We start from the raw sequence: 26,113 nt of genomic DNA, 5'->3' as shown, positions 1-26,113 counted from the left end.
GCAGGTAGCATATATAAACAAGAAATTCATTGTTTACATATACTATCAAAATACCATAGAACCATTTTCTAAAAGATTATAACCCTCTACAACACTCATTACACAACTGAGCTAAATAACAGTTGATCATAAATATAAGAGTGTATTTTGAGTATTTCAGTTCATTTCTACTAAGAAATATGCTCATCTATTTTCTAATATTATACTATCTTCAGTTTTAGTTTATAATATATTATGAAATTAGGAAACGTGCTTTTCCAATTTTGTTTTATTTCATAATTTTTTGGATATTCTGTATCCTTTTTTTATCACACAGAGATATTGAGAAGAACCTGTAAATTTATGCAAGAATAAATCCAGCTGTATACTATATATCTCATTTTACCACCATGCACCATACTGATATGTTTAACCTGTGACTATGAAATCTTTCTGTTTTTATTTATATTTTTTCTTTTCAGCTGTAGTGTGTAATCTTCAAAATAATTATATGATGTCATTATAACTTGTTTATTTAAAATGCTAATTATATGATCATATCTGAAAACTTTCATAAGTATGGTTTCTAAAGACTGTTTGAAATAACATAAAAAAAACCTCTCTCAGAACTCCAAGTTCTTAAGGTTTAAAAATTATTCCCACATTAATAAAAATTAACTAAGTACACATAAAATTCTGTCAGTTTAGAGGGAAAGACTTAAGATAAAATTTCAAGCAAACAATTTATACTCATTAAGTAATAAAACATTTTTAAAATTCATTTAATTCCTGACAACTTTGATGTGAGATCATACTTAACTTTCATATTTAGGGTAGTTATCTGAGATTGGGAAAAAAAGGTAATTCTGAAAGGATACATATAGACTACTCTGGAAATATATAGACTCTTCATTCATGGAAATAGAATTCATATTGTAACATAATATTATAAACCTTTTTACATATCATATACAAAATTTATCGTTACCTACAGCTGAAGTTATAGTATAAGATAGTCACAAAAACTGAATGGAAGACATTTGTTTAGCTCACACATCTGAATGTGGCAATTTTTCACTAGGCTCTGCTAGGCAGCTTTGGTGATCCCAAATGTTCCAGGAATTGGCTAATTTATGCTGATTTGGGCTATGGTACCAACTGTACTCCTTTCTCCAACTCCCTTTTCTTCAGTATTGAAATAAACTATCCCAAGTTGTATTATTTCTCTGGAAATAGAAAAGGTCCATGAGCAAATAGAAACAGAGAAGCCCCTTGAGGCCAAAAGCCAAAACTAGTTTGCCCTTTCTAATTCCTGTCTTTCTGTGCTCTCCATGGCTAACCACCCAATCCTACCAATAGAGGACATGAATGTAATATGGCTCACTGGAAGGATGAGGAATCTGAAACAAAAATATACAACAAAACCTTAGAATAGCTAATTATTAAAGTTCTGAATTCAATGTGAATTATGATTACTTAAACCCACATTTGAGAGTCTCTCTCATCCATGTTTTTTTTTTTTCCAGAGTGATTTTCAGCAATGGTTATTTAGCTTGGTGTGGCAGCACATTCTTGTGATCCTAAGCACTTTGGAGATAGGAAGATCACAAGTGTCAGGCTACCTTTGGCTACATAGTACGGTATTGTCTGATGAGAAAAGCCAATCCAATTTCAGAGTGAGGGAGTACTGAAACTGTTTTTATCTGACTCTTAATTCCACATTCTGAGGCTTAAGTGCATAATACATTTCTAAGACAATGCTCTGGGGTGTCACAACTAGTGTGTTTGACTCAATACTAAGAACAACTGACTTTGTACTTTTGAAAATGGATGTTTTTAGCCGTTTGTATGGTGCCCCCTGTGATAGCTATCTAGTTGTAATAACTGTGTATTTCAACACTCCCTTGTCGTTTGCTAGTAAGGAAACTCTGACTGAGGTATTTAACATTTCAATTGATGTGATTTTTCTTAAGTCAGATTCCATATAACCACTAAATAATAGAAATATCTCACTATATTGCAAAAAAGTAGTATTTGACAGGTAATTAGATCGTGCTTATTTAGTACATTGTGTTGGGACTAGAGGGAAATTACAATTTGTAAAACATGAAGGATATATAGAAAAGCTAGTGTTTTATCTGGACTTATGCTTTCATTATGGGTTTCTGTGCAAAAAGTGAATAGAAATTATTTGATGCAGTGAATTCTAAATGCAAAAAATAAGGAAGAATCAAAATTGATTAAACTTAAAATTGCAAAAAATTCTGATAATAAAAACATTAACACCATATCACAGTCTGAACACATTATAAAGCCACATAACATCCAGATGATACTGTACCTTCAGAATTCCATGAAACTTAAATGAATCATACATTTTGGTTATTTGTAAATACATGTTTGAAGCAAATCATTGGTTTAGTACAAATCTTCAACTACTCGCTATTCTTTTGTTCCACTAGAAATCTAGCCGCAGCTCCTTCTGAATCCGTTCATTTTAACAGCTGGTTACTGAGTCCTCATTATTTATAAAGCTTGAGGCAAATGCTCTATATTTCTAGACATTGTAAGAGAAGATTTCAGTGTAAGAAAGACTAATAATACTAATGATATTAAGTAAAGTTTCTGAGTGATTACTACATGTTAGTCATCATGTTTGGAATCAGATGCTCATTTTGTTATTTAATCCTCAGTATGCTAACATTAAGTACTATCCATATGTGTTAATGAAGTTCTAGCCTGGACAGCTACAATGTACATGGTTTCATAGCTAGTAAAACTTACAGCGTGGTTTGAAGATAGTTTTGTTGGCCTTGACATTTCATTGTTCAATAAGAAAAAAGTGATCTTATTAGAAAAAAAATCTAATAGTCTCTAAGAGAAGAAATTTATTAGTTAAGAAAATGAGTCAGAAATATGTATCATATACTAAGAAAGATAATTTCAGTCAATGGGATACACAAGCAAAGTTCGAACTCTACAGAGATTATTTAGACAATGACAAGGAAGTTAGCTATAGCTAATATAGAAAGTAAAGTATGGGGAAATGAGCCTGGAATGATAGTTCAGGGTGATGTTGACACGTTTTTAATGCTTTTCATGGGAAACTAGGCCTTGTTTCTAAAGATGTTTTATAACATGAATGATAAATTTAAAATGATGAGATCTCCATGCTAAATGGTGCTTCTGTGTGCTACTGTTCAACACAGCTTATTGACTTCCAAAGTAGGTGTACAAGTTTGCACTCCCACTACTAATGGAGGAGTGTTCTACTTACTCCAATGTGATGCATTTACACAATTGGAGTATTACTAAGCTGTTTAAAACAATGGCATCATGAAGTTTGAAGGCAAATGGTTGCAATTAGAAAAACATCATCCTGAATAAAGTAACTGAGACCCAGAAAGATAAACATGGTATGTACTCACTTCTAAGTGAGTATTAGCAGTAAAGTGAAAGACTGTTATGCTACAATTCACAGGCCTGTAGAGGCTAAATAACAAGGACGGCTCTAGGGGGCATGCATGGATCTCCCTGGGAAGGGGAAATAGAATAGATTTTTTTTCATGTGGGCTGGGGGAGGTGGGAATGGGAACAGAAGGGATCTGATGGTTGCGGAGAGAGGGAGAAAATACTGAAAGAAATGCCTGGTATTTGGGGGAAATTTGGGAGGTGAGGTGGGAATCTTGTGAAATGGAAACTCCATGGAATCTATAAGAGTAACTGAAGCAAAGATTCCTAGTAATTGGTGACATAGAGCCTGAACTAGTCGTCTTCTAAAACCAGACGAGGCCTCAAGTGGAGGGACAGTGACACCAACCCACCTTCAACCTACAGATTATGCTGTCTTCAAGTACTCTGTGACTGGAACCTAGCAGAACTGTCATTAAAGAGACCAGAGAGACCTCATCCAGTAAATAATGGGAGCAGATACAGAGTCCCACAGCCAAACATTGGGCAGATCTCATGGAGTCCTGCAGAGGACAGAGATGAAGGGATGAAGGAAGCAGAGGGTTCAGTGACACCAAAAGAACAGGGCCCACAGACTCAATTGACCCAGACTCATGGGGGCTCACAGAGATCATGGAGCCTGTATGGCTATGAACTAGGTCCTCTGCATGTAGCTTGGTGAAGTTCTTGTGGGAATCCTAACAGTGGGAGTGGGGGCTGTCCCTGCTTCTTTTGCCAACTTTTCCTTTTCTACCTACTGAACTGCCTCGTCTGGCCTTGATATGATGGCACATGTCTGGTCTTACTGTAGCTTGCATTTTGTTGATGTCCCTTGGAGGCCTGCTCTTTTCTGAGGGGGGAGGGAAGAGGTGTATCTATGGGAGAGAGGGAATGAGGAGAGAGCCTGGGAGGAGGGGAGTTAGGATAAACTGCAGTCAGAATGTAATATATGAGAGAAGAAAAATTAAAGGATAGATAGACAGATAGATAGATAGATAGATAGATAGATAGATAGATAGATAGATAGATAGAGCTAATGAAAAGCTCACAGAAATCTAGCAGTAGAAGGTAGCCAGTATGAATTAATATAAGAAGCAATTCAACAAGCTCACTATTGAGCCAATTTCAGTAATGAATAGATCAAGTAGGTATAAGACCCTGGGTATATTAAACAGTCTTCATATTTAGATGTTCGTAAAACCTGACATATTTGATATTTTATTTTCCAAATGGATAACACTTCTAGTAACCTTTCAAGAATCTCAAGATTCTTTGGAGTAACTCTGAAAATTATTAGTTGAAGGAAATATATTATCTGTATAAACATAATGTGTGGAAAGAATTGATTAATGAAGTGATAACATATGACATCACAGCAGGACTGAAAATGAACTTTCTTGTTTTATTGAAGAAGTTATTGTTAGTTTAAATTTCCATCCTGACTTTTAGTCTTGCCTCACTGTAGGTTTAGGTTTTCCAAAAGCTTACTTTATTTAGGGTTCTTAAACACGTTTACCTCCCTTCCAACCCACTGACCTGAGGTAGTGGAAAAAGGTTAGTACGAAAGAAGGTTGTGAACCTCTTTAGACATACTTCCTTTGGGAGAGTCCAGTCTTTGTCATCAGGATACCATCAGACCAGCAAACAGCAAGCAGCAGCAGCACCAGCAGCAGCACCAGCAGCACCTAGTAGAAAAAGCAAGAGTCAGCTGAAGCAGCACCAGTCAACAAGAGCACCTAGACTCAGCTGGGGCTACACAAGAAGTTCTCTGGAACATTTTTCTCTGTCAAATACAAATAACCAAGACACAAAGAATGTAACGTTTATATAATTCCTGATTGTGTCATGGTTCTTCTTGCTATAGGTAACCTATTGTATATATGTGAGACAGCTTTCAACAAAACATCAGGGACCCTCTCAAGAAGAGTCTGTTTTCAGATAACAAAGATCATGAGTCCGCTTCCAGTGATGGAAAATATTCCCCCCATAGTTGGGAACAAAACAAAAACAGATTCACATGACAAAACTAAGTGTGTGTGTGTGTGTGTGTGTGTGTGTGTGTGTGTGTGTGTGTGTGTGTGTGTATGTGTGTTTGTTTTGTTTCATTGAGACTGTGTTTCTCTGTGTAACAGCCCTGGCTGTCCTGCACTCCCTTTGTAGACCAGGCTGGCCTCAAACTCAGAAAGATCCACCTGCCTCTGCCTCCAGGGTGCTGGGATTAAAGGTGTGCGCCACTGCACCAGGCTTCCAAAGTTTTTAAAGAAACCAGGAACTTCTACTTCACCTCACCATCTCTGAACCTTGTAGTTCTCTAAGTGGAATGTTCGTCTCATGTTTCTTTCATAGATTCACTCCTAATGATCACATTACATTCACCTTGAGTGTTACCACCCATTCCAGAAGCTACATCAGCATGTAGTCCTATTTACATCTTAATTCAGTGTATATTTGGTGGGCTACCTGTCTCTGCTTCTTGCCTCCATATACTTCTACTTTTGCTTTTATTGGGTTACAGTGGTCTGTTTGTTGTTGTTGTTGTTCTTTAAAGTTCTTTATTGAAAATATTTTTCATACACTATCAGTTCCTCCCCACCCACCAAACTCTATCTCTTTTTTTTCTCTTTAGAAATAACTAGGAAAAATAACTATGAGGTCTATGTGTCCAAGGACACTTTAAAAAATTATTACTGTTATAATTTTTTTTCACAATACATCCTGATTTTAATCCCCCGGCTCTCCATCTTTCTGTTTCTACCATCCCTCACTTTTCCATTCTATTTACCTCCCCCCCCCAGATCTCTGACAGATGGGCTCCCTCACTATCTGACCACAGCCTATCAGGTCTCATCTGAATAGCCTGCATCCCCTTCCTCAGTGTTCCCACAGGGCCTCTCCCATAAGGGGAGTGATCAAATCAAGGGCACCAGAGTTCTTGTCGGAGGCAGTCTCCCGCTCCCCCTCATCTTGTGGAGATTAAGCTGTCTATTGGCTACATCTGAACAGGGAGTCTTGGTTCTCAGCTTGCAATGCTGTTCATTGGTGCATCAGTTTATGCACCACCACCTCCAGTCCAGATCTACCAGTCTTGACAGTCTTTTACCGCAAGGAGCTTCTGACAACTATTCTACCCCCACCATCTTTCCATCCCCCAAACCCTCCATACAATTCACAGCTCTACACCTAGAGTCCAGCTGCATGTCTCAGTATCTGTCCCAATCCCCCACTGTGTGGAGTGCCTCAGAGGACGTCTACGTTGGGCTAATATCCACTTATAAGTTCGTATATATCACACGTGTCTTTCTAGGTCTGGGTTATCTCACTCAGGATGATCATTTCCAGTTCCATCCATTTGCCTGCAAATTTCAAGATTTCCTTGTTTTTGATAGCTGAGTAGTATTCCATTGTGTAAATATACCAGAGTTTCTTTATTCATTCTTCAGTTGAGAGACATCTAGGTTTTAAGGTCAACAATTAATAAATGGGAACTCAGGAAACTGGAAAGCTTCTGTAAAGCAAAGGACACTGGCAACAGAAGAAAACGACAGCCTACAGATTGGAAAAAGATCTTCACTATCCCTATATCCAACAAAGGGCTAATATCCAAAATATGTAAAGAATTCAAGAAATTAAACACCACCGAAACAAACAATCTAATTAAAAATGGGGTACAGAGATAAACAGAATTCTCAACAGAGGAATTTCGAATGGCTGAGAAACACCTAAAGAAATGTTCAGCATCCCTAGTCATCAGAGAAATGCAATTTAAAAAGACTCTGAAATTCCACCTTACACCTATCTGAATGGCTAAGATAAAAAAAAAAAACTCAAGTGGCAGCACTTGCTGGAGAGGATGTGGAGAAAGGGGAACATTCTTCTACTGCTGGTGGGAGTGCAGACTTGTACTTTAAAAATCAATCTGGTGCTTTCTCAAAAAAATGAGACTATGGCTACCTTAAAGACTCAACTATTCCACTCCTAGGAATATAGCCAAAAGGTTCTCCTCCATACAACAAGGGCATTTGGTCAACTATGTTCATAGCAACTTTATTCGTAATAGCCATAATCAAGGACATTCTTATTCCTATATAAACTCTCAAATTTTGTATCATTTATGTGGAAAGACACATTTGATGAATAAATGGATGCACATATAAGTGGTGATCTAATACATTTGACAAAGCAATTTAATTTCTTAAAGTCATGAATGTAATCCTAAATTATATAAAATGGTATGAGATAGATTTTCTTTATAATTAATGCTTACTTTTACTTATTTGGTTATTTCTTTTGAAAGGACTACAAATGTTTGATCTAAATATTGAAGAATGCTGTAATATTTCAAGTATTATTGCTCAAGAATAAATACCATGATGCACAAAAGTACACTTGAAATAATTAACTCTGAGACCAATATCAAGTACTATGTCCTTATCACATCAAATTTTAACTGCAGTTGATTCTACTTGTCCTTTTCCTTTTTGTCTTCAGGTGGTTCCAACTTTCTTCATTATTAAATTTTATATATTCTCTGTGTTTATAGTAATATATATTTCCTAATTTTAAATTATTGACAGAAATTCTTGGTAAATATTTGAACCACTGACTTTATATTAGTATCAAAATGACATCATGATATTAGGAAAGGTATCATACAACTACAAATTAGTACTTGGGTCTTTCTCTAATATGAACTCTTAGGTTTGCTGAATTTCAGTATTGTGAATTCAAAGAGATTTAGGTTCTTTATCTTTTCATTGTGCTCACACTATAAAGGAAGCTTCAACTAGTTTTTTCTTTGAATTCATATAGAAATACCTATTGATTGAATTGTTTTCCTAGTGACATAGGACAATGTATTACATAAAGTATACATCAACACGCAATCCTTGTATTGGCAGGTTAATTTTTATCCACAGTAGAAATTACTTCTTATAATATATATTAGTGTATTTTTTCTCATAAAGAAATTTAAGAAGCAAGATTTCCATCCTGCAAATGACAACACTTCCATCTATAATGGTGAATTGTAGATCGTTTGGAAGATATAGACTCTAAGAGCGTTCTCTCTCTCTCTCTCTCTCTCTCTCTCTCTCTCTCTCTCTCTCTCTCTCTCTCTCTCCGTGTGGTGTGTGTGTGTGTGTGTGTGTGTGTGTGTGTGTGTGTGTGTCTGTCTGTCTGTCTGTCTGTCTGTCTGTCTCTCTATCTCCATATATATTTGCATGTATACCCATAAAGCAATGGCTGGCTTCTGGCTACAGAGGTAGATAACCATATAATGATTCATTCCACTAAGTCCAGCACCATCATCATGGATTTGATAATCCTGTTTCATGTGATGTCTTATTTTCCAAATGTATCATACATTCATCATATTATTTCTTCTCTTGGAAATCAGAGCTTAGATGGCTCTTCTATTTTATTACAATAGTATCATTAATTAAGTCAGCTATCACTTAAAACTGTTCAGAAAATTTATTCATGTGCATTATTTGAGAGTCACACTTAATATACTTTCTGCTGTCCATATCTTGACATTGTGTAAGAGATGAAATTCTTACTGGAACAGCTATAGGCATCCTAAATATTGTTAGACCAATGCCTCAGAATGTCAGGTGAAATTCAAGGAGGAACCTCCCAACTTTCAGCAATTTGAACCTCTTTCTCATCTCAGTTCCATAGAATTGAGAGGTCTATGAAGGGTTGTTCAAAGACTACTACATTAAATAACAGGAGAACATGGGAAGTAAATGAAAAAAAAGATTAAAAGCTCCATTCTATGCACAGAAAAACTTAATGAGAAACTGAATTGTCTTATGTATTTGGATTTGATTTATTTCATGTCACATTGTAAAAATTTCTTGAATTTGAAATCTCTCCACTAATACATTATCAATACTGCTTCTTTTCACATTATATTAGTGTTATCTTAAAATTTCAGCATTATTTTAAAAATATCCTCAAGAAAGAATGTGGCTTAATTACACAGAAAGAAGCCAACAGAAATGCTTTTGATACAGAAGTTTGCATGGTGTCAGAGTATAATTTATTTTTGTGCACTTAAGAATATATAGAGGAAAAAAGAATATATTTTCCTCTCAAAGCTTATTGCTTACTACATTCTCTTTGAGATGAGTGGGATAGAGTTAAATAGCACACAAAGCCCATGATTTCCACCCATTTGCAGCCAAAATTATATGAGCATTCATCTAAATAAGCTTTTTTCTTCTAAATATTCAAATTGTAGGTTAGATTATCCAGGAAACACTGTGAGAGAGATTCACCATGCCATAATATTTTCTAATAAGTACCCTTGAGATACAAAACAATGGAAAAAGAGAATGAAAGAAGCCCAAATGCACTGTGGGACTGGTCAATTTGTGATGTAGTTAATAACAGCCACATTCAAAACCTAGATGGATCTCTGTAACTATTGTTGCAATTCAAAGGTGGTACACACCACAGTGTGTGAATATGACCAGTCTTACATATGCCTCAATCAATTATTCATGTGTCTGAGCCATCTTGACATGAGTTATGACATTTAGTAAGGCACTTCTCTGTAGGTAAAATCTCTGCTCTAATTATTGCCAATGGTCTGACAGTATTCCCAATAGCTAAGGCAATGACTCCTCTACTAAAGGACATTCTGAGTACCATATCACTGTGTCCATGCATTATGCCTGGCCCTAGAAATGCAGAAGTATAAACAATTTCTGTTGTTGATAAGGCTATTGAAGGTCTGCAAGAACTGCAAAGGGATGCTGATATGTCCATATTGAAAGGCTGAAGGAGCTGGTTTGATACCCACAGGCGAAGAAAGTAGCAATAAACACAATTTCTCTGGAAGAATGGAGCTTGCATATGCTGTTTGGCTTTGTTTTCTTTCATTTATATTTTACAGGTGCTCCCAACTTATTGGAAGATACTGTAGCCTTTGTCAACAGAGGCCTTTCCCTCTCAGCTCTTCTCCCATAGGTCATTCTTCTCTAGAAATTTTCTCACAGACACATCCAAAACTATGGTCTACTAATCCCTAAGCATATCTCAGTGTAGTCAAGTCAAAAATCAACATTAAGCATCACATTGCATTTTATGCAAATCAATAAGTAAAGCATGATGGACTTCTAACTTTGTACCATCCTCCACAAGAGTAATGGCCTTTTCTTGTGGTACACTTCCTGGAAGATAGTCTAATTCTTTTAGATTTCTTATACTTAGAAGCAGACACAAAATTATTGTCTTATCATTTACTATCTAGACTATGTCAACAGCCATTTAAGTGGATTGCTTTTCTGCTTTTAATCATTCTCTCTCCTCTCCCTATATTGAAAAATTTCTATATATGGCAGGCAGAATGTGTCAGAAATTTTGGGATTATGGCAATATCATTGCTAAATCCTTACCATAGTTGCCAATAACACACAAGAGACACTTTATATTTGCATTGCATATATAACCAGATAGTTATTTGTCCCCTAGTGATATCCTTTACCTTGTATCTCATTACTCCCCTACATTCAGAGTCAGAATGATCAAAATTGGTGTTCTCAGGGTGTCTAACGGCTTGATACCTAATCAACTCAACATTCTTTAAATACTACTTCAGCCAATTTTAAGTGAGGGTATGAAGGAATGAATTTTCTTATGATACAATATTATTTCTCTTTATGTTCCAGGTAAAGGATTCATGACATTAATTTATTCTATACAGTGTCTAAATGCTGACAATTCTTGGGAAGCAAAGAAAACCATTTAAAATGCAGCCATTAGATAAAAATTCTAATTCCAAATAGATATTCATTGACTTTACTGCTGATTTTATGTGACTACTCTTTGACTAACTTCAGATTTGGTTGAGGCAAATGTAGTTGGAAGATGCAACCAACACCCAGGACCTGTCTCTCATTAGAAGAGGAGATACTTCTAAGAGATAACAACAAACCACAACAAAATAAAATATAAGAGAGTACAAAAACCATCACATCAAAGTTGGATAAGCAACACCAACAGAAGGAAAACAGCCCCAAGAATCAGAGAGCCACTCGTTCATACACGCAAAATTTCTATAAAAAGAATAAATTTAAAAGCATAATACATACACACAGAACCTGATGCAGACACATGCAGGCCCTGTGTTCGCTGCTTTAGACTCTGTGAGTTCATATGGACTTTGCTCAGTTGATTTAGAGGACCTTGTTCTCCTGGTGTCCTCCATCACCTATGCCGCTTATACTCTTTCTGTCTCCTCTTCTGCTGTGTTCCTTGAGCTCTGCAGGGAGGAATTTGATGAGACTTGTATGTTTTCAGGTCTCTTTCTGTGTGTACTTTGTACAGTGGATGCCTATATGTATTCACATCCGCTGCAGGAGGAAGCATATCGTATGATTGCTGAATAAGGCACTGATCTATAAGTATAGCAAATTACCTTTAGGAATCGTTTTGTCACTATATTTTTTAAAGACCAGTAGAAATTTCATTTTACCCTAGGTATCTGAGATATATAGCTCTTTTTCTTCATCAGTATGTGGAGAACCACCTATTTTCTTCCCAACAGCTTGTGTTGTTTGGGGATTTCTATCAGATCCCTTTGGCCAACAACTCAGGTGGATATATATGCTTCATTTAGTGACAAAAGATGGCTAGTTGGTTCTCCTCCATCTCCCCTATTATCTGGAGACTTTATTTGGATTATCTTCATATATTTTAAGAAGTTTCCACTGTATTATTTTTCCATACCATCCCTCAAATGCCACTAAATTCTAAATGTCTCTCCACACATTCCCTTCTTCTCCCCTCATGATCCTCTGGTCTAGTTTCCCCTGTTCCCCAGTTCACCCATAAAATTTATATTATTTCTACATGTGCCCACATAGACCCTCCTCTTTACCTAATATTTTTTGGGCCTATGGATTGTAGCTTGGTTATCATTTATTTAACAGATAATATCTATTTATAGGTGAATACATGTATATTTATCTTCCTTGGTCTGGGTTACCTCAGTCAGGATTACTTTTTTTGGTTGCATTCATTTGCCTTCAAATTTCATCATGGCAATTGTTTTAAGAGCTAAGTAATATTCCATTGTGTAAATGTACCACATTTTCTTTATATGTTGTTCTCTTGAGAGACATATAGGTTGTTTCCAATTTCTGGCTACTGTGAATAGAATAGCAATGCCAAGGGTCCTCAAACATACGCTTTATTGCTACAATGTTATACATTTCTTCCTTTTTGGATAATTATAATTATATGTAATTATGAAGTACATAGCAATGTTTTATATAGTACTAATGAATATATCAAGATAATGAATGGAATCATCACTTTAAATACCACTTATTCCTTCTGCATAATTGCAACTCTCTATTTTTTGATTAGCATCATCTCATTTTACTATCCTTAGGACTTCGACTGTTTGACATTTCGTATATAAATTAGAGTATGTTCTTGGGCTGACTGCTCTCACTTAGCACAATGTCTTCCAAGTCCAGCCATATTGTTGGCAATGACATAATTTGATGATCAAATGTATACCATATTCTTATATTTACCCATTCATTGACAAGGTTTTAGCTTGATTATATAACTTGCCTACTATATACATGGAATCAGATGTCTTACAAGCATAGAGTTTCTTTTTAGTTTTATCTATTTTATGAAATTTTATGTAAAGCTTTTCTTATCACCTTGAAGCCCTAGAAGCAGTGTTGAGAAATCTTCATTTCTATAAAGGCTGTCTACAGGACTCCTAGGCCTGTCTTCAATAATTGGGTTATTTTTTGGAAAGCTTTTTGAGGAGAAGATCAATTTTTTAAACATATTGAAAAATCAGTTCTCAACTTCATATGGAAAAACAAAAATCCTAGAACTGCTAAAACAATCCTGTACAATAAAAGATCTTCCGGAGGAATCTCCATACCTACTCTCAAGCTGTACCATAGAGCAACAGTAATTAAAACAGCATGGTACTGGCACAGCAATAGGCTAGTTGATCAGTGGAATAGAATCGAAGACCTAGAAATGAATCCACACACACATGGTCACTTGATTTTTGGCAAAGATGCCAAATCAATTCAATGGGAAAAGGATAGCATCTTCAACAAATGGTGCTGGTCTAACTGGATGGCTACATGTGGAAAAATGCAATTAGACCCATATTTGTCACCATGCACAAAACTCAAGTCCAAGTGGATTAAATACCTCAATATAAAACCAGAGACACTAAACTGGTTAGAAGAAAAAGCGGGTAAGATCGTGGAACATATTGGCACAGGAAATAACTTCCTGAACAGAATATCAACAGCCCAAGCCTTAGCATCAATAATCAATAAATGGTGCTCACCCATGTTCATAGCAGCTATTATTCATATTAGCCAGAACCTGGAAACAGCCTAAGGGTCCCTCAGTAGATGAATGGATAAAGAAACTGTAGTACATTTACACTATGGAATACTATTCAGCTATTAAAAACAAGGAATTCCCAAAAATTGCGGACAAATGGACTGAACTAGAAATGATCATAATGAGTGAATTAACACAGAAGCAGAAAGAGTCAAATGGTATATATTCACATATATCTGCACACTAGCCCAAGGGGCATGTCCCATGAAAGTCATCACTTACCGGGAAAGTGGGACAGAGGGGAGAACATCCTATTGGGACTCTGGGTGAGAGAAGCATGGGAGAATGGGGAAATAGAAGGATCCAGAGGGTCCTAGAAACCTACAAGAAGAACATTATAATAGGCAGATCTGGGACCAGGGGTCCTGCTCAAACTATGGCACCAGCCAAGGACAATACGTGCAGTAAACTTTGAACCCCTACCCAGATCTAGCAAATGGACAGGATATTCTCCACAGTTGAGTGGAGAGTGGGGTCTGACTTTCACATGAGCTCTGGTGCCCCATATTTGACCACGTCCCCTGGATAAGGAGGCCTGGTGGCACTCAGAGGAAGGATAGCAGGCTACCAAGGAGAGACTTGATACTCTATGAGCATATACATGGGGAGAAAGTCCCCCTCATTCACAGTCATAGGGGAGGGGAGTAAGGGAAAAGTGGGAGGGAGAGAGGAATGGGAGGATACAAGGGGTGGGATAACCACTGAGATGTAATATGAATAAATTAATAAAATATATTTTTAAAAAATAAGAGAAAAAACAATCAATAAATGGGACCTCACGGAGGCTGAGAAGCTTCTCTAAGCTTTTGATAGTTAAATTTTGAATACACCTAATTTGGGATTTCTTCCAGTACATCCGTGTACTGAGGACATTATTTTGTTAAATATATATAACTTTAAGTTTTACATAAGAAAATTAGGAAATAGTTTCTCATACTTTCTTGAATCTCTGTGTCTTGAGAGCAGAATAGTCTGTGTAAAAGTTCTAGCTTTAAGAGATTTTTTTTTTAACCAAAAAATAAGGTTACCAAAAGTTAAGGAGAATAGGCCATGAAAGAAGTCTGTAGAAGAATGATTTAATACAGAGCACTTAAAGCTGAGCTCCTCCTTCTGATTTTGTGGGGTGCTTGATAGATGGCTCAGCCTTTAAAAGCAATTGCGCTTAATGTATAGAACTAGAGTTCAGCTCCCACCGCCTACTTGGTGGTTTACAACCATCTGTAACTGCAGTTCTGTGGGATCTACTGTCTCCTTCTGACCTCTGCAGACACCAGACATGCACATGATTCACAGACATGCATGCAGGCAAAACACTCATCCATACAGAAAAATAAAAGCTGAACACATATTTTAATAAAAGAATGATCTGCAGTTAATGACCATCGTCTAATTACCCTTGCACATACTCTTACCCTAAGAGCTAGCATGTCTTCAAAGTGTTGTCACATTTTCAAGCAGAATTATATTCCCCTTTCCTAAGATATAGTTACACCGTTTTATATTTCAGCTTATCACTTATTACAGAGTATCGTTCATCTGCATGCTTTACTCTTTTTCTTCTAAAGCCAACAATAATAAAGTACACATAGGATGGTCTTTATCTTAATATTTCTGTGACTTGGAACTTATTATAAGTGTATTTGATACAAAATGAGAAACTGTCTCAAATTGTCTGAAATTAGTCTCATAATATGGCAATTATGAGCAGACTCATGCCCAGAGCAGTCTCACACAGAGGGAAAATATAATAAAATTGTAGCATAATGTAGAGCAAAGGAGGATTCTTACATGTCTTTTGATTTAATTTTGTAGCATTCAGAGAGGATTGATGAAGACAAGACACTTTAATGGTGAGTAAGCAAGAACAGCTGCATATAGTGCTGACGATCTATATGGGACATTTGTTGTGTGCTGTTTCATTTACTGGTTAAGAATTGTTGTAAAATAGATATCATTGCAACAGAAAGACAAAGACATTAGTTAATGAGATTACATATGCAGTGATGATAAAAAAAAAAAAAACAAGTGACATAGTATCTAAAGCCCTTATGGTTTCTAAGACTTTTTCTGATACATTAATTTTTAGAAATCTATATTTAATATATGGTTATCATGGGCATGAGAGGCCATAACACATTAAATTAATATGCTAAAATAAAATTTTTGTAGTCAAATACATTGAGAAGAGTGAAATAAGTTGATCATGTATCTGTTTTCAGAACTTTTCATATCTATTTATATTTTAAGGTTTTTAAAATCACTGTCAAGAGAAGCATAGCATCAGCTTTTCCTAAATTAATTTGATTATATGATCACTTTATTCATAAATTATCCATTGTCATATCTCATGGGATTAGTATTAGGTCAGAGTTGAAAAATACTACCATCTACCCTGATAGAAATTACCAATTATTGTAAAGTCTTGTTTTGCTTACAAAGGAAAAGTAATCAAAATAAAACTTGTATGATTCCTATGATTTTATTTCACTCAGAAGTTACAAGCAAATGGATCATATGGCTCAGAGATCTGTTAATCCAGTATTGATTGTATGTTGATTTTGGAAACTCCAGTGTGGATCTTCTTAAAGTAAAAAAAGCTTTGTGTGTCAAGTTCTGATTATAAACTCTTTAATAGTTTATTATGATATATATCTAGGCAGTCTACTGGTCTTTGGTCATTTCTTTACTTTAGATAGCCAGTTGAATTTTAGTTATTCATCCATAATGTCTGTGGATGGTTGTGTGAGAAAATAAAGATGACACTATGAAGTAGTTACTAGTTTTATATTTCTACTTACTATGAATTCAAGTGGATTGCATTTCCCTCACAACTTCAAAATAAGTATAATCTACACCATCTGTTAGTTTATTATGAGCAAGTAACATTATAATTTCATGCCATTTATATATGCAAGAGTTTCTGTGTAGTATGCACATGTGTGTGGTTGGGAGGGTGTGCACAGAAGCCAAAGGAGGTCAGCAGATGTCCTCTATCACTCTCCACCTTATACTTTAAAGGCAGGGGCTCTTGCAGAGATTGGAGCATTTTTACTTTACCTAGGATGGAAGACAGCAAGCCTCAGGGATCCTCCAGCCTCCAGCTACCTCAGTGCTGGGGTTATAGGCATTCACAAGAACAAACATAACTTGTTTGGTGGATGCTGGGATCCACACTTCAATTCTCATGCTTACCTGGGAAGCACTCTTTATGGCTGAGCAAACTCTCTATCTGTTATGTTATTTTATATAAACATATTATAATAAAATTATAATTCAATTTGACATAGTACGTAGAAGTATAGAGTCTAGAAACACTCCTTAAGGACTTTGCCCCTCACCAGTCATATGGGTGTCATGCAACAGGTAACACACTCTACCTGATGTTTTATTAACTCTGCTGTGGCATAAAACAAAGAATCAATGAGATAGATCAATGGATAAGGACACTTTTTGTTGTGCCTGAGGATCTGTTTTATCCCAGGACCCATGTGGTGGAAGAAGAGGACTCACACATGCTGTTCACTGATTTCTACATGTATATTGTGGTGCATGTGCTCATGGAAACCCACATTCAATAAACACATGTAATAAACTATTTAGTGCTAAGAATATAGCTTGCTAGGGTGGTTGCCTTATAAATATGAGGCCCTAAATTCAATTCCCAGTCCACAAAATATTCAGTCATACTAATGTGTAGCTAAAGAAATCTTGGATTTAATGAACACACTCATATATACAGGCACAAATAGAGAGGGAAGCAGGGAAGGAGCTAGGGAGGGAAAGAAGGAAGGAGAGAGGTAGGGAGGGAGGAAAGCACACCACCTCACACACATCCCTGAAATATAGTATTATTACATATGATTATTGACAAATTAACTTATGCTATCTCAACCCTTTATTTATGGTTGTGAATCTACTAGAACCTGGCAGTTAAGAAAGGAACTATCTACCAAGTTATTAAGTGTTATAGCAGAATGCTTACCTCGTAAAGCAAGAAAATGTAAAAAGAAAAAAAAAGTTTGCGTTAGAAACAACCAATTCTGATATTAATTGCAGAAAAGTTTATCTACATAGAAACCAAGGGCACACAAATGCACATTTTTCAAGAGTTCAGCTACATTATTGCAAAACATATCACTACACAACAATCAACTACTTTTCTAGACACTGCCAACAAAGAAAAATGTGAATAAAGGCTAGCATTGACATTAGTACCAGGATGCCAAATACTAAAAAAAAAAAAAAAAAAAAAAATCAGCCACTGTGGACCTTGATGTCATCTGGAAGAGTTTACAGGCTCTCAGGGAAGTGAGAGTCTTTGGCTAACAAAGGCAGTACTCGGTCCACACAGAGAGGCTCTCTGGACTATAAATCAAGGTAAGAGAATTTCTTGAGAGGGGGTCTCACAGAGTTCCTTGAGTGGGGATGTCTTAGAAAAATCACCGTTTTCCCTCTAAAGGCCGAGTCAGGGCTTTCTGTGGCAGGCATTTCTGTCAGCAACCTCCATAGTTCTACGGAAAGTGTTTCAGGGAAATAGAAGACTTTTTATAAAGGCAAGGAATACAAGGCATATGAAGAAAAATACAAATATGTTGAGCTTCTGACCTGAATGATAGCAAAATCCCACAGAAACCTATATAGCTATTTCTCAATCTCTAATAAACTTATGAAATAAGGGATGCCCCTCAGTCCCATACTGGTGACAATGGTGTAGTGAAGATATTGTCCTGAAGGGTGTGGTCTCCGGAAGTCAAGTAGATAACCTGTTCCAGAAATTGAGAACACTGAGCTAAGAATAAAGGGTATAAGTTGAGCAGGTGCTATCTATAACATGGACTGTGTTGCCTGCTTTCGATCATTTCCCCCTGATGGGGCTTCCCTGCCTGGTGTCAGTAGACTAGGAGCTCAGTCCTGATGCGACTTGATGTGTTGGGGTGGGTTGCTGGTGGCAGGGGCTTCTCTTTGCTGAGGACAGGACAAAGGGAGGGGCATAGGGGAAAATGGGTGGGGGTAAGGACCGGGAGGAGAGGACGGAGGCTGCGATTTGGATATAAAGTGAATACATAAATTAAAAATAAATTTAAAAATATTTCTGTGAAAATGGTCACTATTTTTATTAATAATGGCATATTAATGAAAGAGTAAAGGCCTGCTTTAAGGAGATAGTTAACAGTTTTGATTTATAAAATTGCTACCTTAAAAAAATTAAAGATACAAAGTAATGTGGTTCCTTTAGTATCCTTTGTTTCTTTTTTGGTTTTGGTTTTTCTAGACAAGGTTTCTCTGTGTAGCCTTGGCTGTCCTGAACTTGTTTTGTAGACTTCGAACGCGTAGTGATCCACCTGTGTCTGCCCCGCCCCCCGCCCCCCCCCCCGCCGTGCTTTCATATTTTATGTTTAAGACTCCCTTGCCCCACCTCTCTGCTTATAGGCTTCTCCTCTGGTATTTCCCTTTGCACAATCACATCATCATCATTTGTTCTGTACTCTCCACTCCACTTCCTTTTTTTGTTTGCTTGTTTGTTTTTGTTTTGTTTTGTTTTGTTTTCCGAGACAGGGTCTCTCTGTGTTAGTCTTGGCGGTCCTAGACTCGCTTTGTAAACCAGTCTGGCCTCGTACTCACAGCAATCCGCCTGCCTCTGCCTCCCGGGTGCTGGGATTAAACGCATGTGTCATCACGCTTTCTCAATCCCAGCACTCAGGAGGCAAAGGCAGGTGGATTGCTGTGATCGAGGACAGCCAAGGATACACAGAGAGACTCTGTCTCGGAAAAAAAAAAAACCCAACAATAACAACAATAAAAACCTAACCCTCTTTTTCCTCTATCATTGGCCCTTATCTAGTTCCATAACCTATCCTACCCGAAGTAAGACCGGATGTGAGGCGGACTGTTTTGCTCCACAGCTTCTGTGAGGCGGACGGTTTTGCTCCACAGCTTCCGGTAACAGTTAGTGGACGTGACGTACACTGGCTTCCGGTTTGGCTATCTGAAGAAGGTGAAGAGCGCGGACTCGGAGCGAGAGCGCGTCTTCGTCCTTCAGCCAGCAGAGGAATTGCCGGCCCGGCCCTGAGGTGCTTGAAGGTGAGGATATAGGAAAAGTTATAGGTACTTTCGAGGTATAAACTTTTCCAAACAATTAGAAAGGCCTTTTCTGCCCCTTACCATGCTTATACTGACAGCCCTGGTGGGAAAGGCCTGATGTGGTAATCTGGTTTATGGCAGCTTCCATTTTGGAATTAAGGAGCAATTTCTCTGGTGAGGTTTTATCCGGGTCCATAAAGGGAGGGAAGTATTCCACACAAGGCTGGACCTACATCAAAATGAAACAGTGTTGTAGCGTCTCAGGGACCGCTTCCAGATAGAACGTAGCTTCTCAAAACGCATCTCTGTGGCAAGCCCTCAGAAACCGCAGCGTCATGGTCCTCCGGTTGCTAGATATCCATGTCAGTGCCTCATTGAAGGCATATAGGGCGTGCACAAATCCAAATCAAAGGGGGCCGCTGCCGAGATGAGAAAGTAAGCGCCAGAGCTCCCATGCATAAGAAGTTTGTCTGCAGTTAACTACTTCTTTTATTAACTTACTTACTCACTTTACATCCCAGTTGTAGCCCCCTCTTCCCTCCTCTCTTGCCAGGCCCACCTTCCCTTTCCCCCTGCCCCTTTCTGTTCCTTTCCCCCTTCCCCCTCCCCTCTCTCTCCAGCCCCTCCCTCCTCTCCCCCTCCCTCTGCCACTCCCTCCTTTCCCCCTTCCCTCAACCACTCCCTCCCATCCTCCTTCTCTCCCTACTCCCTCCTGCCCCTCCCTCCTCTCCTCCCTCCATTACTCCCTCCTATCGTCCCTCTTTTCCCACTACCTCCCTCCCCCACCCTCTATCACTCCTTCCCATCCTTCCTCTCTCCCCACTCCCCCCCCCGCCCCTCCCTCCACCACTCCCTCCTCTCCCCCTCCCTCCACCACTCCCTCCCGCCCCTCCCTCCACCACTCCCTCCCATCCTTCCTCTCTCCCCACTCCCCCCCGCCCCTCCCTCCACCACTCCCTCCCCTTCCCTCCACCACTTCCTTCCATTCCCCTTCTCTCCACTCCCTCCCTCCCTCTCTCTCCACCACTCCCTTCTATCCTCCCTCTCTCCCCACTCCTTCTCTCCCCTCCCTCCACCACTCCCTCTCATACTCCCTCTCTCTCCACTCCCTCCCTCCCCTCCCTCCAGCACACCCTCCCCTATCCCCCCACATTGCTCAGAAAAGGGGAGCCTCCCTACCCACCAGCCTAGCCCATCAAGTCACATGAAGACTGAGCATGTCCTCTTTCCCTGTGGCCTGGCAAGGCAGTGATAAAAACACAGGCAACAGAGTCCATGTCAGCTTACTAGAGGACCCACATGAAGCCTGAGCTGACCATGGGCTACATCTGTGTAGGAGGCCTAGGTCCAACCCATGCATGGTCCTTGGTTGGCGCTTCAGTCTCAGCAAGCCCCTCTGGTCCCTAGTTAGTTGCCCTGTACGTCTTCTTATGGAGCTCCTGTCACCTCTTGGTCCTTTTAATTCCACCCCCTACACACACACATGCACACACACCCTCTTTTCTACTAGACTACCATGCTTTCCTCAATGTTTGGCTGTGAGTCTCAGCATCTATTTCTAACCACTGCTGGGTGAATATCTCAGAGGACGAATCTGAAAAGCTCCTGCCTGCAAGCAGAGCAGAATACCATTAATAGTATCAGGGATTGGCTCTTTTCTATGGGTGGGTCTTGGGTTGGGCCAGGTATTGGTTGGACATTCCCTCAATCTCTGATCTATCTGCTCTGTCTTTATCCCTGCATTGCTTGTAGGTACGGTAAGTTTTGAGTCAATGTTTTATAAATAGGTTTGTGTTCTCCCTCTGATAGTCAACTACTTCTTGCAAAGGAAAAATTAGTTTCTTCCCTGGAGTTTCCCTTGGTATCCAAACCACACTTAAAGGCAGGCCCCATACTTGGCAGTAGATAGCCAACACAAAGCATACCCAGTAGTATTGTTGGAGATTTTTTTGTCTTGTAATGCTTTGTTCATTTGTTTTCTCCCAGTACAGGCTTTTTGCTTGCACATTATGGTTTCAATTTAGTGTTTTTGTTTTTTGTTTTGTTTTTTGTTTTTTAGACAGGGGTTTTCTGTGTGTCTCTGGCTTTCCTGGAACTCACTCTGTTGGCCAGGCTGGCCTCAGAACTCAGAGATTCACCAGCAGATTCTGCCAGCTGAGTGAGAGATGGGATTTAAGACATGCACCACCACTGCCAAGGAGAATTTTTAGTTTTTAGTGGTTAACTTGTGTGCATTGTCCATGCAACTGTATGCATGCCTATGAGCATGCACATTCATGCATATGCATGTGTACATACATTCTTACACATACTCATTCATACATATGTATGTATTCACTCACATGGTGTGCTCCTGCATGCATGTCTATACATTTCTTATTCTCTTAGGGTTTTTTTTTTTTTGGTTTTGTTAGTTTGTTAATTTTGTTTTATCCTTGTTTGTCTTTTTTATTTGTCCCTTTTTCTTTTGTAAAGACTTACTTATTTTTTTATATGCATTGGTATTCTGCTTGCATGTCTGGGCTAGGGTACCAGCACTCCTGAAACTGGATTTGTACAGACAGTTGTAAGCTGCCATGTGGGTGCTGGGAATTGAACTTGGGTCCTTTGGAAGAGCAGTCAGTGCTCTTAACAGCTGAGTTATCTCTCCAGCCTTTCTTTTTTCTGTCTTTTTGGTTTGTTTGGTTGGTTGGTTAGTTGGTTTTGGTTTTTTGAGAGAGGGTTTCTCAGTGTAGCCTTGGCTATCCTGGAACCCTTCTAGTTTTCTTAAGAGAGAACAAAATAAATCTTGATATTAGAGGGTGGTGAAATTAGGAAGATCTGGGAGGAGATGCCAGAGGGGAAGCTGTGATCAGAACATATTGCATGGAAATAACTGTTTTCAGTAAAACAAAATAAAATATAGAACTACTTTTCTCCTATTATTAGTCCAAGAAGGTCCCAGACAGATATGAGAATCCTCTCATTTCTAGGATTTTTGGAGACTTGACAAAGGTGGGGATTTTTCTCAATATATTGAGTATTTTGTGTTAGTTTTTACATGGGAGGAATATGGTATGGCAAGACTTAGGTTGACAGAAGGAAGGACTCTGTAGGCGGACCGATGGGCCTCTAATTCACATGCATGATGGATTATGTGGCTGCTGTTGCCAAGGTCTAAATGATACTGAGCTGGAGTCACCTTTCTACCTTTGCCTTATTGGTCTTAGGAGGGCAAAGCAGTGTCCTAAGTCAGCAGAGGTTTGGTATACCTGATCAACCAAGGAAGGAGACTTAATTTATGTTAGCCACTGTGAGGACCTTGAATAAAAATAGATGGGATCCCTGTGCTCATAGAGATTTGGCGCCCCTGCCCTGAGAGACCTTACTTTCCAGTTTACTGGTTTGTTTTGCTATTATTTCCCCCTGTAGTACCAAAAGACTAAAATTAGTTTATTAAAGAGAGGTAGGTGTTTTACACCTTGCCAGAATAAATTAGAGGCTAGAGGGATGGTCCCTTTCATAAGAATCGATGAAGCCTAGTCCATGGTTACTGATATTAAGAAGGTCTATCCATTTCATAACTGTATGAACCCCTAAAAGTTCATCTGTATACAGCATTCAGCCCTGAAACTAGGACCCAAGTCCGTGCTTGGTCTATAACGTAAGGCCTTCCCGTGAGTTGCTCATACGGAGGCTCCAGGAATGAAGGGCCTGGTCATTGAAGTGAGTCTTCTACAGAGGCCACAGAGCGGAAGAGAGTACATAGGATGCAGGCCCATGAGACCTGTGATAGCTACCTAAGATCAATTTTGAAAAAGCCTTTGTCAGTGTTAACAGCTGACAAAATCTTCACATTCTTTCTCTCACCCTCAGGCCACTGTCAACGTTTTCCTGCCAGTTATTTGGGAAACAAATTATAATGTCCCACAGGCAGAAGGATGAGCAAGGCCTTGAGGGCCAGCAGGAGGAGGAGGTTGCTGCAGCTAAGGAAGTGGCCACCCCAGAGGAGGTACCTGCTGCTGGGGATTCCCAGGAAGCCTGTTCTTCCTCTGCTTCCAACCAAGCCAGTTCATCAAGCAAAGCAAGCCAAGATTCTCGTCAGGAAGATCAAAGCACCTCAAAGGCCTACGTGGACTCCAAGATTTTGTTAAACCGTACGCTGTGGAAGAAGGTGAAGGAGTTGGTAAAGTTTCTGAGTTTCAAGTACGTGGTAAATGAGCCCGTCACTGAAGCAGAAATTCTCCAGAATGTTGTCAGAGAGTACCAGGACCACTATACAATGGTCTTCACCCGTGCCTGTGAATGCATGGAAGTGGTCTTTGGCATTGAAGTAAAAGAAGTGGATGCTTTCACGCACTCCTACGTGCTTCTGAAAATCCTTGACCTCAGCTATGATGGGCGGTTGAGCAATGACGAAGGCATACCCAAGACAGGCCTGCTGGCGTTCGTCCTTGGTGTGATCTTCATGGAGGGTAACCGTGCCCCTGAGAAGAAGATCTGGGAGGTGCTGGATAAGGTTGGTGTGCATCCTGACAAGCCTGATTTTATGTGCGAGAATCCCAGAAAGTTCATCACTGAGGAACTGGTTTTAGAGAATTACCTGGTATACCAGTTGGTACCCCACAGTGATCCTCCGTGCTATGAGTTCCTGTGGGGCCCGAGAGCCCATGCTGAAACAAGCAAGATGAAAGTCCTGCAGTTTTTCTCCAAGGTTGCGGGGAGTAACCCCACTTCCTTCACAGCTTTGTATAGGGAAGCTCTGAAAGATGAAGAGGAAAGAGCGCTGGCTAGGCTTGCCTCCTCTGTAGCCATAGCCACTCCCACTGCCCCAGACAATTCAGGTTCTGGGGATGAGGCCAGCAACGTCTCCCACCCTGAATAAATTCAAGCTGTTTCTTCATACCATGCTTGAATATTGCAAACAAGTCTTAAAGCAGAAGAGATCTTAGTTTCTCTTTTTTTTTTTTTGTACTGTTTCAGATGTTTCTCTTTAGAAGGTTTTTTTTAGCTTCAGGGTCTAGATTTGTTGACTGTATTGCTCACACATTTGTTGCTGCTTGTTGGATTTCAGAATAAGAATTTTGCTGTTGTGAAAAGCAAATTGAGAACATTTCCAGGTTGGAGACCTAGAGGAAGAGCCAATAGCATTGCAGCTGAATTTTCCCTAGAAATGTGAAATATTCCAGTAGTAAAATAGGACCAGTAAATGTGAGAAAGATGTAAAAACATGGTTAATACTGATATCCCTGTATCCTGTTAGTCTGTTTTGTAACACTAAAGATATGCACCTTACTTACTTGGTTTAGTCGTGAATGTATGAGAAATTAAAGCGTAATAAAGTGCACTGCCTCGTTTCCCAAGCCAGTGTCTGTTTTTTTTTTCCAGAGCTGAGGACCGAACCCAGGGCCTTGCACTTGCTAGGCAAGTGCTCTACCACTGAGCTAAGTCCCCAACCCCCCAGTGTCTGTTTTTTGAAAGGTATTTTGCTAGTAGTAGAAATTAAAATTTCAGTGAGGAGTATGATGAAGCAGTGTGAAAAACAGAGTTAAGTAAAAGGACTGAGGAGATAGGATTCCAAATGGCATTGTCATGTATAAATGCTCTGGGCCAAGGCATTTTGGGGGCTTTGGAAAACAACAGATCCTTCTGTGAGTACTAACCTGTTACCTGTTACCTGTTGCGGTAGCTAATGGTGGGAGCCAGATTCTCGGACAATGGGGCTGATAGATGAGAGGGGGACTCTTGGAATGGAACATGCTCAGAGAACTTCTTTTTGAACCATGGCTAAATAAGAAATGAATCTCTACTGGGGGTGGGAGCAGTTATAGACGATGACTTGAACTCTTGTCCCAGTGCAATTAAACATAGTGTTGCCCAAGTGTTATGTACGCAGCACCTGCAAGCATTTTTGGGAAATCTGATTACATCGCCTTGATTTGGTAGCTAGAATTATCTAGGTTGCAGTCTTTCCCCTCGTCTAGGAGAAACCACTCTGCTGTAAGGTCATTTATAATAAGGTTATCTTGACTTTTTATGTGGTCAGCTCTAAGCAAGGATTAAATAATTAGTTGTAGTTAAATGAATTAAAATAATTAATTGAATGAAAGGTAAAATTTACAGAACAAAAGTCCTAGGAACAGTATATAGCTTGGGGAAATTATCTCATAAATAAGTTTAAATAATACATATTTGATTAATAAGGATTAATAGTTTTCTTTGA

General features: G+C 38.9%; 1 protein-coding gene across 1 annotated transcript in view; it reads left to right on the top strand.

Annotated features, from left to right (window-relative positions):
- The window catches only part of LOC311602511 (putative MAGE domain-containing protein MAGEA13P), a 124,577-nt gene extending 99,324 nt beyond the window's left edge, over positions 1–25,253 (top strand). The window contains exons 2-4 of the mRNA XM_084790709.1: positions 15,643–15,680; positions 19,765–19,911; positions 23,767–25,253. Of these exons, the coding sequence (XP_084646835.1) occupies positions 23,813–24,775 (963 nt within the window). The 5' untranslated portion in view covers positions 15,643–15,680; positions 19,765–19,911; positions 23,767–23,812 and the 3' untranslated portion in view covers positions 24,776–25,253. The remainder of the gene's footprint in view (positions 1–15,642; positions 15,681–19,764; positions 19,912–23,766) is intronic.
- The last annotated feature ends 860 nt before the right edge of the window (positions 25,254–26,113 follow it).

The sequence above is a fragment of the Acomys minous genome, assembly GCF_964271855.1.
Source record: "Acomys minous genome assembly, chromosome: 7".
In the NCBI taxonomy this organism is placed as follows: domain Eukaryota; kingdom Metazoa; phylum Chordata; class Mammalia; order Rodentia; family Muridae; genus Acomys; species Acomys minous.
Note: the sequence above shows the minus strand (reverse complement) of the source record. Positions and strands in the feature narration are given on the sequence as shown.